Below are 12,620 nucleotides of genomic sequence, written 5' to 3'. Positions count from 1 at the left end.
TTCAAACTGCTGCACTTGTACCATTAGTTTCATTAGAAAGAGGTGCCAGAGATGATGGGAAAGTGAGAGCTGGGGATAAGGAGCAGTGTCTCCTCTTCATGCAGGAGACATCTCCAGGGCTTCAGCAAGATTCAAATTGGCTGGATAATAGATGGTACTAAGCACACRCTAACTTTAATAATCTTCCCTGTGCCAAGCATATAATCATGCAAATTTGTCTYAAAAATCTGGATGGTGATTGACATTTAAAATGCTACYATCTCTGCTGAGTTGGCTGAGAAGGAAATGCACAAAGGGACAGCAGAGAAGGAAAGTGGGAAGGGGAAAAGTGAGAGAAAACAAGCAGGTTCAATAGAAATTAAATTCCATCTGTGCTGAATATCATGATTTTCCAACTACAACTATTTATCATCACAGTAATCAGAAATGCAATTACAATAAATACTTGCTATGGTAAAGAGTTTTCTACTATCTAGAGAAAATATAGACCCAATTTAAATATATTCACCTTTGTTCTAGTCTTATTCTGCTAAAGAGTCCCGTGAAACACTTTGTGCAGATAAAAGAAACAAACAATAAACAAGTTAAAGCAGGAATTACAAAAGGGACTGCTGAACTCTGAAATRGAATACATACATGAAACTTCATAGACAGTCTATCCAGTTTTATATTAACACTGACCAAAAAGCTCCTGCTTCAGGATAATATACATTTCAAAGACTAAACTCACTTGAAATAAAAATTAACAGAAAAATGACCAAAAACATTAAATTCATGCCCTTTTTCACAACCAGGATTTCCTCAGTTAGCCTTTATTTCTTTCTCAACTAGTACTAGCACTCAAAGCTACATTATAGCTAGCAAAATTTAATAATTCAGATCACCAAAAGAAAGCCACCAACAATCAAGATAATTTAAATTTAAAATACCACAAGAACTACCCTCCTAGAATTTTAACTGATATTTTATATCCAAGCACAACAGCATTTCTCCATCAAAATAAACAAACAAACGCTTTCCATTAACCAAATCCCTTTTACCCTGGCTGCATTAGTTTTCTAGTCTTGAGAACTGGCCAGAACACCTGCAGAAGACCTGGGGTACTTTAGATGTCTTGGCCTGTACATCTCTAAACCATTAACATTGCAGCTTCACAGTAGCAAAACTCCTTTCAGGTGACCCCTGAAGCTGCCTGTGTTCAGYTCCCAGGGCTGGGTGCAAGAACTTTTGATGTTTTTAAGGTTTCACTCCATTTCTCCATTGTCTCTATGGGGGATCCCATATCTATTACCATCTCCCAGACTATCAGAAAGGAGGAAAAAAATCCCTGCTTTTAGTGCTCATCATATTCGAGGAAACATCTAAGAGGTTTGCAYGAAGCAAACTAAATGATTTTAAACAAAACCTTTTTCTTCATCTACAGATTGCTTAATGCCTTGAGTATTTACAAAATTGCAAGAATTACACAYGTTTGACTTGTGACAACAGGAAATATTAGCAAGTGGCCAAAGAACTCAGAGCATGAACCCTGCCATCAGATGAAGTAGGATCAAAGACTAAGAGACAAMCATAAAACATCATCTGAAGGATGCCACAAAGAGGGATGTGAGCTCTGCTTCCATCAGCTCACAGGACTTYCTCTCCTGCCAACCTAACAAAAACATTAGCAAAGCAAGCTCAGAAAACTAAGCTGGATTTTTACCATGAATGCCTGTTCAAATGCCCCATCAGAAAACAAGCCTGCTTTTAATTACCTAGCAGGAAACATGACTTGTGGGACATAATGCTCTCTTTTCAGACCAAGGTGTTTTTGTCTTTTGCCACCTCTTTATGCCAYGATTGCCATGTGTTTCCAGAAAGAATATGTAAAAAACAGTTCTAGCTATGACATTTTAAATCCCATCTGCAATGAAAGTCGGAAACAGTCAATCAGAAATCAAACTATGGTTGAGAAATTAAGTCATTCTGTGGGTCATTTTTCAGGCAAACAGCTGTTTTGAAGCTCCACATTTCCAGCATTTTTTTTTGGAAAAACCAAGAAATTCACCATAGTTCTATGTCCAAATCATCTAATTAATTCCATTTATGCAGGATTCTCTAATAGTTTTAATTAGAGCATTATTTGGCTTCTGCACTGGCCTGTGTTGGTGAGATATTGAAACAGGCATCTCACCACTGACTGGTTCCTCTTCATTGCTTGAAGGTGTTAAACAATTTTATCTCACAGAAATACACAGAAAGATATAAACAGAACATGAGATTTTTATACCTTATACATAATGTCACATACTGTACATATTACAGGCAAATAAGGAAAAAAAAACCCTCTTCTAAATGCAGGGATACTGTATTTTTAGTGTTTCAACAAATCTGCAACTAATCATCTGGAAGACAGACATGAGCTGCTGCTTGAAAAGAGAAACCAGGAAAATCAATGCTCAAGTACAAACTTAAGACATTCACCTCTTGCAAGAGCTTCCCAGCTTTCTGACAGTTGCTGSAAGTATGTTTTCTTACAGTGGCCTCAAAAACCATCTCATTAGCACAAACACTTCCTGGGGGACCTTGTAAGTGCATTTCCCTTCAGCCAGGAACGTGTTAACTTATTAATTAGAACTGCTGCTGCAGGGTAAAGGAAGAGGAAATTAATTCAAGAACTGCCTTAGCAGGCCAACCTATCTTGGGGACTCTACTCACAGGAGAGCTGTCTGCAATTYAGTTTTGTTTAATTAGTCCCACAAAAAGCAACTGTTCCCTCTGATAAGAGCAGGGCGAGAGCTGCAAAAAACAAAACCATCTCTTCTATGCATCAATTTAGCTCTTTAATTATTGCATTCTGACATGAAAAACTGTGTGTTCCTTTCTCTCACTGGCAAATCAAGGGCATTAGTCACCAATTTCTGGGCTACCTGTCTTTATTCTAATGAGTCCAACACTGGAGCAGCTAGGGCTAGTAAATCCCACAGCTAGCAGGTAATGAGCCATAATCATCCCTGTAAAATTTGCTGGAGAGGTTTTCTCACGAATTTATGACTCTGCCACGTATTTAACAGAGTATTGCTGCCAGAACTGTCCTGCTCTGTACTGGTTTTAATGGCTCACTGTGACTCCAGTCCTGTTGGAAAGGGTGACAAAAATTCCACCGACTTCCAATAATCAAAGTTTGTACTTTGTTTCTCTCTCTGCACATTCCTCCCACCTGTGTAGTGCCAGGTGTAGAGAGGTAATATTTAGAGTATAGGAAGAAAAGAACAAAAAATATTTGTGATTTCTTACAGATTTAGAAATACATCACAAATTTCTAGAGAATTCCTTCCAAACTTTAGATCTCTGAAGTCTGAACTTCAATACTCTARTAATGTCAGTGACACCATGTTTTTTCCTATTTACACTGTATTTTTTCACCTTCCTACCCACAAAATCAGTTTTCTCTGAACTATTTGAATTTTTTTTTTKWTAGAACCATGTTAGTTCCTACTAAACATTTCTCCCAAAGCAATGAAAACTTACACCATCCTACTTTACATGAAGCTTTTACAATCATTTGCCTGCTACAGAGTCTTTCCTACCTCCTGTAATGCAACACTAAAAACCTGACAGACCAAATCTTTACTCATCTGCATCCTTTTCTAAGTTACCAAAACTACCCAGATTTAGAAGATCCAATTTTTATGAAGGTATGTGTCTTTCAATAACTCTTTTGCCTTTTTCATTTCAATAGCTCCAACATCCAGATGCATAATTTTTCCCAGACATGCTGACATTAGGGAAACTATCAGAAAAACTAGTAACACTTCTTCACAAGGACAAAATAAAAGAATCTGTTCTAATCAAGAAAAAATTAGCAACAAAAACTCTCAAAACAACTAAATATAAAAATAAAGCAACAGTTTAGAAGAGTCGTCTAATATCAAGAAAAAAAAAAATCACTAAAACTGGCAGTGTCTAAATAAACCAAAGAGTGTGCTTCAAGTTAGATTAGGCACTTGATAATGATCTTGTTCTCCCCCACACCTACCTCTTAAAGAAAAAACCCTAACAGACAGCCCTCTTAAAAGGTGGTGGAAAACTCCTGGGTTTTTTTTTGGTTGGCTGCTATTTTTTGAGGGGGTTGGAGATGGCTAGGAAAGAAGACTGAAGGCTTTGTGAGTTTTGGGTAGTTTTTCTTCACTGAAAAGGAAAATCTAAAAGGTTTCTGCTTTGGCTGCAGAATAGAAATTGTTTTCTCTTTTTTAGTATTACTGAATCAGTTACTGAAAAATATGAATAATTAAGAGACAAAATACAGAATTACAGCTGTAAAATATTGAGAAAGCTGAATTTGTTGGGTAACTGAAAGACAGTACCTAACACACAAAAAAAATCACTTTGGATAGTCTCAGAAGATCTTTTTTCTTAAGACAGGCAGAGGCTAAGAGGTCACAGCAGAAAAAAAAACCACTCCATGAAGCCCCACTGTAGAAAAGCTTAACTTCTGCACATCTCTTTTTTTTTTTTTCTGCCTCCTAATGATGTAATTGCAACGAATAAAAAATGAACCAAAAATGCCTGGATACAGATGTTGACTTATTTTTTGACTCTTCAGAACCTTCTCACATGCCTAGGGAAAAACAGGTGCTGTTAGAATTGGTTTGTGCCTCTGAGTGCTTAAGGGAAATCATGTGTGCTYTCCTTTTGAGGGATGACTTCCCTCTCTGCCCCTCAAATGCATTAACATACTGCCACGACATATTCCTGATCCTGAAATTATCCATCTGAAAAATAAACCCAACCTCAAGCACTGCTGCTTTGGTTTTTATGGCTATGTAAGGAAGAATTGGTAGATCTAGAAATCRAAATTGCTTGTATATGTTTATATATATTAAAGGCTTAATTAATTCCAGAGAATTTACTGTGGAATGAGGTAACTACTGGGATTCTGGTGACTTCACTTCCATGTCATGAGGCAGCTGTTGGACACCATGACAATGAAAGCAGAACCCCAAACCCAAGAATAAACACCACGACAATGAAARCAGAACCCCAAACYCAAGAGTAAACACCACGACAATGAAAACAGAACCCCAAACYCAAGAGTAAACACCAYGACAATGAAAACAGAACCCCAAACMCAAGAGTAAACACCAYGACAATGAAAACAGAACCCCAAACMCAAGAGTAAACACCAYGACAATGAAARCAGAACCCCAAACCCAAGARTAAACACCACGACAATGAAAGCAGAACCCCAAACCCAAGAATAAACACCACGACAATGAAARCAGAACCCCAAACCCAAGAATAAACACCACRACAATGAAAACAGAACCCCAAACCAAGTGTATTTACACCACTGTGCAACACATCACCAGCAAGAGATAAACTGCAAAGACGTCAGTAGCAAAGCAAGACTAAAAAAGGAGAAGTACCAGCATGAAACACTGAAGTAACTCTGGRACAAGAAAGGCTGGAGACACCAGATAAAACAAAAAATACTCCAGTTACTGTATATGGCAATTTCTATCCCTTTCTCTACATTGCTTGAAAACTTATGTGACAGTCTTTTTTTTTTTTTGAAAGAAGGTATCAGTATGAAATATTTCTCTCTTTATGGTAATAAGTTTTTTTTTCTGGTGAAACAAACAGCAAATGAAGCTCTACTTCAAAACAGATATCCACAGTCCATGTTTTGAATTAACCAAGCTAGTCATAATACTTACACATTCCAGGACACAAATTTAAAATTTCATCCAACTCCTGGTACTTTCCATGAACAAACACCATTACGAACATACTGCATGAACTTTTGATAACTTAATAGGCAGAATTTAGGAGGAAAGTGACATAACCTTTCAAACCAGCATTATAAAGAAATTGTGTCGTTCAAAATAAATATCACAGGAAGACAGTGGATGTGGTTTCATGCACATTGCCTATGCTCCTACTCACCAGTGTGAGTGACAAAACAATGATCTTTTTAATATAATTGATTATTTTATGTCAAATTAACATTTGTGGTGAAAGATGGACAAGTCCCTAAGAGGCCAGAATCAAGAGCATAGGAAAAGATATTTCATGCCCAGCTAAAGCAGCTGAAACAACACCAAAAATTGCAAAGAAAGACCTCACCAAAATGTCATGTCTCCATGTGACACCTTGGGCACAAGCAAACTGTGATTTATTTGTGCATGCTAACAGTACTTGTCAAAGCTCATCTAATGAAGAGTGTCATCACTCAAATTAAAGATAAATGCAGATATACAAAGTACCGGTTATAGCTTAATTAAGAAGCAGCCATGACAGGATTCAAAAGTATTACATCATTGCTACAAAACTGTTAAACAAACAGGAAAACAGTCATTTTAGCATAGTTCTCTTTTAAGGACTGCTTTCCACTAATTTCCCAGCCTTTAGGATTAACAAAACTGAAATATAATGATCCMTTTTTTCCAGACTGTTTTCTGCATTTCTGAATATCACTGCAACACTGTACAGAAGACCTACTGCAAAAGGACAATTTTGCTGTATCGTCTTTCACAATTAAGAAGAGGACTGRAGGATTTTTTTATGGAACTGTTTCKGAGAAAAGTCTTYGTGAGAGTTACAGGATACCCTGAAGACAAGCACAAACTCCACAGTGCTGAAAAGGTGAGGAGGGGGAAGGATAAAAGTTTCTGACAGGACTGGTTTGCTTAAAAGTTTTCTAATGTGACAATTCRCTGCCACACAGATTACAATATTGCTTAAACAGCATCCTCTAAGAAAAACCCCACATTACACACATAAACCAAAAACTCCTTACCTATGACTTCCATCTAGATTGGATTTGTGGATGAARTTCAGTTTAGCATCTGCCCAGTAGAGTTTCTGTTCCTCATAATCCAAGGTCAGTCCATTTGGCCAATATATGTCTGTGTTAACGATAATGGAGCGGCTTGAACCATCCATCCCAGCTCGTTCTATCTTTGGCACTTCTCCCCAGTCTGTCCAGTACATGAACCTACAATTATGTGAAAAAGACAAAAAAAAAAAAAAAAAAAAAAAAAAAAAAAAAAAAAGCAATCATGTATAAATCTACAACTGGAACACTGACTACAATTTTCAGTAAAGACAAAGGCACTCCCTGTTCTGCAGAGACAATATTTGTGGAGCTCTGTTTTACTTGGGTGAGGAGCACATACCCTGTGAAACAAAGCAAAGTTACTTCACAAAAAGCTGAAGAAAAACAACTTAAGACAAAGCCGCAGTACTGTGTCAGGTTATACTTCCATATGTTTCTTTCTTTCCTTAGGTCAAGTGACAAAGTTGGAGATACCCAACAGATCCAACCATCTCAAAATTCAGCACCAAACAGCAAAGTCTAATATGGCAGATTATCCTAAAAGCACAACAGCTTCTTTAACACAYCAGAATTTAGGGGGGAACAGAAAAAGGTGTGCAGACTTACAGCAGACATAGCTGCATGTAATGCAGTGAAGTGGATTTGGTGGCAGTTCATGCCCTCTTTTTTCCCAGAGAAATTCAGAGRCAAGCAGGTAAGTCAACATGTTTAGAAGCACAACTTGCACCCAGTAACTGAGGAAAAACCCTCTGTAAAATCTTTTAAGACTGGACAAGCAAGTTTTAAAACACGTAACATACACCAATTTTAAAACATTATTTAACAAGTAGAGGGGAGAGAGGAGATATTCAGTTACATTTAAGACTGAGGCAAAGCAAGGGAAACTGCTTTTATTTTGGCTGGAGACTAGCAGGGGGTRAGAATATTTGTCCTTTTTCTGCAGGTGGTAGAGAATGGATTTACTTTTGTGGGTTGTTGACAGAATGCATAACCAAACAGAAGCAACAGAGAATAYAAACAGATCAGCCAAAGCGTGTCCATGGTGCTTGCTGTGTATTGTTTTTGCAGCTGGAACAGACTACTGCCCTAAATTGCTTCTCATAGCCTGATGACATCTGCCAGCATTACCTGCTTGTATCTGTGCTCCCTAGGCTGGCTCAGTCACAACAACCCAGCTTAGCAAAGACCCAAAGCATTTACACAAACTCAGATCATCACACAGCCACAACAGGCCAGTGTATGGTGCCCACATGTGAACAGGCCCAGCCACTCATCCTCTAAAGAAAAACAAATGTGCAACACATTTRAGAAACACTTGCACATGAAGTTATTCTTGGCAAAGATTTATTCCTTTTTTTTTTTGTTATTATTATTTTAAAGAGTCAGGAAATTCCATGTCATATCTTCCTCCTTAATTCATGTCTACAGAATGTTTGTTTTAATGTGCAGTAATATCTGCGGACAGAAATGCAGCTGATTAACACAAATATTGCCCTATTTGACCCCAAGTGAGTCATTCTTCATACAMCAACAGGTTTATCTTAACACAGAGCACAAAACAATCTGAGGAGAACCTGTGAGATTTCTCTAGGCAAAACAAGTGCCTCAGTTAAACTGGTTTTTTTCATCAGGGAGAAGGACAAACACCAAATTATTTCTGGATAGGTASCAAGGCACCTGGTCAAGCTATGCAGTAAGAAAGCACACTTAAAAAAAGAAATGTTAGAAAAAGTCAGGCAGCATTTCACCAGTGAGCATTGAGAAAGAAGAGAGAAAAAGAGATTTACTTTTAACTTATTTAGACAGCCCTCCTTTGCCCCAGTTGTCAAGTYGTAGACTTCCAAATCAAGGTTAATAKGTTCCAAGGCTCTGACCAGCCTGCTGGAGTGATTTTTTCTGACTGAAACAGCTCATTAATCGCGGTACAGCCTCATATTCCTCCCTGCCTCACTCTCACCTCTCATGCACGCTGCAATTACTCAAGCAAAAACAGGTAAGGGTAGTTGGGTAAGAAAGAAAAGGCTTCCCAGACTTCACAAAACCAGCCCTATCTCCTTTGTCAGAGGAACACACACACACACACACACACACACAGAACTGGCTTCAAGATTCAGTAATAATTCCAATCAGCTCCAGTGACCTCAGTGCACTTTCTTCAGTTTGGGTTTTTTTCACTCTCACATGTTTGTTTTCCTCCACTTTGCAAGCAAGGCTGTGGGTTTTAATGTCTCCATTAAAAATCTTTGGAACCAGCCATSCTCCAGCTGCTGACAGCCATGAAAACAAGGTAAGGGCCATTGTCACTCTTCCTCATCCTCTTCAAACACATTTAGTTATTTTAATTCAGAAAAAAAACCCACAATAAACAAAAAGCTGCAAAAAGAAAAAAAACCACAACCAAAAAAAAAACAAACAAAAACCTCCACACAAACAAATAACCACCACCAAAGCCCATGGCATACTGCAAAATATTATAAGTAATGTTTTGTGCTAAATCATCTGGTTATACCTTGCTATACAATTAAAATCCAGGCATCCAGACTTTAATTTTACCAGCAGACTCTGGAAATGGTTRTGAGCTTTTGCAAAAATCTAAAAGAAAAACAAAGCAACAACAATGAAGTTTGTTTTTTTTTTTTATCTATGCATGTAATTTTTAATATTATGGAGTCGTGCCCCCCTCCAAAGAGTTAAGGCACATCAAGTATTTGACATATACTTAGAGAAGAGAGGAAGGATCTTAGACTGAAATGAAAAAAAGATTGAGTTGGCTTTGTCTGACTGTGGCCCAGAATGTTGGTTTATCTTAAAAGTTATTCCTTCATTACAAATTATTAACAAACAGAGAAAGAGGCTTGATAGTTTTTTCCTACAAACCCTTTTCTATGCTTCTTCAAATGTAGCATTTTTTAGTTTTTGCATCCTGGTGCACAAGTGAATCCAGGCAACAAAACTTCCTCCTAAAAGGCCTCAGAAATCACTATCCATCATATAGTTGTAACTGCAGTTTTRATTTGCCTCAAATAGAAGGTTTTGCCATGGCAAAACAAAAGCCCAACCAAACAAAAAGGATTAATCAGCATTTCACAGTTGATTCTGTGTGATGAATAAATATATGTAACAGAGCTTCTTTTGCAAAAAGCCCATAAAGTCGAGGGACCCTGASAGCAGAATATCCCACATCCCTGGAAAAAAAGTTCACAGACTACAACGGAGACTSTTTCTGAGGCAAATTCACAGAGGGATGAGAACTGCAATCCAGAAGCACACAGCAGCATTGAAAGACACAGAAAATGGATTTTCAAATAAGGGGTCTAAAAGTATCACAAGAAGATTTTAGTATGAAATTTCTCAATCGATTGCAAAAGTCAGAAAGTATTTTCAGTCCTCCAGGAAAAGCAAAAAATGTACATATAAATTAAATATGGAAACAATTCTTCATAAAAGAGAGGAAGAAATACCCTTTGGGGATACAATCAAGATAAACATGAGAGAAAARATGTTCTTAGCTAGSAGAAAACTGTACTCTTTTACAATAGCTTGTCTCTGTAAATAAGTGTATTAGTTGATTGAGTGGATTAGTTGAATGTAACTTTCAGAGCTGCTTGGAAGTTTGCTCTAAGTTGGGGCCCATCAATCCCCTGATGCAGCTCACCATAGCTGCAAGTGGGTCCTGTACTAAAACACAGAAGGGCAGAATGGCACAGCCAAGAACAACAAAAGAGAAGATTAGGTCAAAAAAAACTATCAGAGATATGACCTGAGATACATCAGAGATTTGACTTCCATCAACTGAAGTTAGAGAACAACATGTTCAGTTTCATGAGAKCCTTTTGCAATTTTTCCTCTGTGAGATATCTTTTTTATCATTTTAAGTCTTTCATCAGTAAAAGATCCTCCTGTTATTCAGGCCCTCTCTCGGTACATCACTATCAACTGGATGATTTTTATGTTCTTGATTCCTGACTTCCTCAAGAAGCCCTACAGAACTTCAACTTTCTGCCAAGCCATGCTGAACYTTACCCTCCACATCACATTTCAACATTCTGCTAATTCTTTTTTCATAATTTTCATCCWATTGTTTGCTGTGCAAATCATGCTTACTTACATGTAACCATCATTCCTTAGGCTTTTTTAACAATTCAATTAATTCATGTCATCAAGGGGCTCAGCACATTTTCAGTGCAGTTCCTGTCCTTATGATATGGARACCAACCTGATGCCACTTTGATCATTCCCTAGAATCACTAAATCACTTATTCTGCTGCAAGAAAGTGSTGCACACCAATCAGTCTTAGGACACCACAAAATTGCATAAAATATGGCCTTGTTTTAAACCAAAAGCTACATGATGCTCCTTACAAAACAAAACACAAAAAAAGGGGGTGGGAGGAAGAGGAGAGATATCTCTATAGAGGAAGAATAGAAATAAAGGGACATATTGTAATTAATGCATAATGAGACAGGTTACATTACACAGGAGATTCAGTGGGAGACCTAATTCTGGAGATACAAACSTAGGTGGACCTGGCTTTTATTGAGAAGAAACAATGTTTTCCCAGAGCATTTAGAAAGGCCCTCAAAATGCCTGAATACTGGCCAAAGGCTTCATACTCAGCTGGAAAAAAAACACCTCTTCATTTTCACACTGTCTAGTTCAAAGCTTTTCCTGCAGACGATAATACCTCGAGTAGTTTTACAGAAAAATGYGTTCAACTATTTTAACAAAACAATGTAATTGTTCTTTGCATTTAACTMACAAAGCTGTCACATTAAACAAAACACTATGTATAAATTAATGCTAATATATGTATAATAAACATAAGAACATGATAAAAATGAACAGACATCTGAAAAACAAATAAACATCTTCTCTATATCTAAATATATAGAAATTTACTACTCAGTACTATAAAGACTCACTGCTAGGTATAAAAAACCTTTCCAGTTTACAACTGTGTTATATTAGAAAGCTAGGAGTCCCTCTTACTCAGCTRTAAAATGCTCCCAAGTTTTCCACGTAGGACTAGAAAATGGCAACTTTAAACACATGCCTTCATCTCATGTAACATCTGTTRCTGTGTTTTCACTCACTAGAGTTCATCTGTTAAAAAAATGCAGAGCAAAACACACAGAGAAAATAAAGAGTTGGGAACATTAAACTGGAGCACTGCAAAATCCAATATGAACAGGTGGGGAAAATTTCATACTGCCCTGAACCAGTGGGAGAAATGTGCTTGCAGAAATTGAGGAGCACAGAAGGAGATCAGGCACTGACTCTGTTTCAACAGGAAGCAAGAGGGGAGTTCTAACAGCACCTCTTACTGTGCTCCTTACAGATCCTGTACTCTTCAGACTTTTAAAGGGTTTAAAAAAAGAAACCCACGAAGTTACATTTTGCTCAAAAAAAAGGCTGAAACATTTGTGGTTTTAGTAGTTTTGTGGCTTTGTAATTTTGTGATGGGTAATTAATGTATAAGCATAGTATATGTTCACCATGACTCACCCTTTGGAACAGCCCACTGGAGACATCAACACTACTGGTCACTAGCAAAGAGGAAAGGGAACAGCCACTTTCCCAGGATTTAAGGCAGCAGAATACACAAAAATGCATTTCTGCTTGTAGGTGTATACTCCTGGGTGCAAATTGCTTTTTAGTTTTCATTTTGCTCTACAGTCACACTTACTGCTTCAATTAATGGSAACCTAACACATCCAGGGCAGGGGAGAGGACCGGGCACTCACCAACATGGAGACTCCAACAAGGGAAAGGGCCGATCCTGCCCGGGGATGGGGCAGC

At 37.7% G+C, this 12,620-nt stretch overlaps 1 protein-coding gene across 2 annotated transcripts in view; it reads right to left on the bottom strand.

Moving 5' to 3' along the window:
• The window catches only part of LRP6 (LDL receptor related protein 6), a 99,728-nt gene that overhangs the window by 59,777 nt on the left and 27,331 nt on the right, over positions 1–12,620 (bottom strand). For both annotated transcript variants that reach the window (XM_057373437.1, XM_057373438.1), the window contains exon 3: positions 6,782–6,979. In XM_057373437.1, the coding sequence (XP_057229420.1) occupies positions 6,782–6,979 (198 nt within the window). The remainder of the gene's footprint in view (positions 1–6,781; positions 6,980–12,620) is intronic.

The sequence above is a fragment of the Malurus melanocephalus genome, unplaced genomic scaffold (assembly GCF_030028575.1).
Source record: "Malurus melanocephalus ecotype Western Australia unplaced genomic scaffold, MMel_1.1 scaffold_197, whole genome shotgun sequence".
Lineage (NCBI taxonomy): Eukaryota > Metazoa > Chordata > Aves > Passeriformes > Maluridae > Malurus > Malurus melanocephalus.
This window is presented reverse-complemented; position numbering and strand designations above follow the sequence as displayed.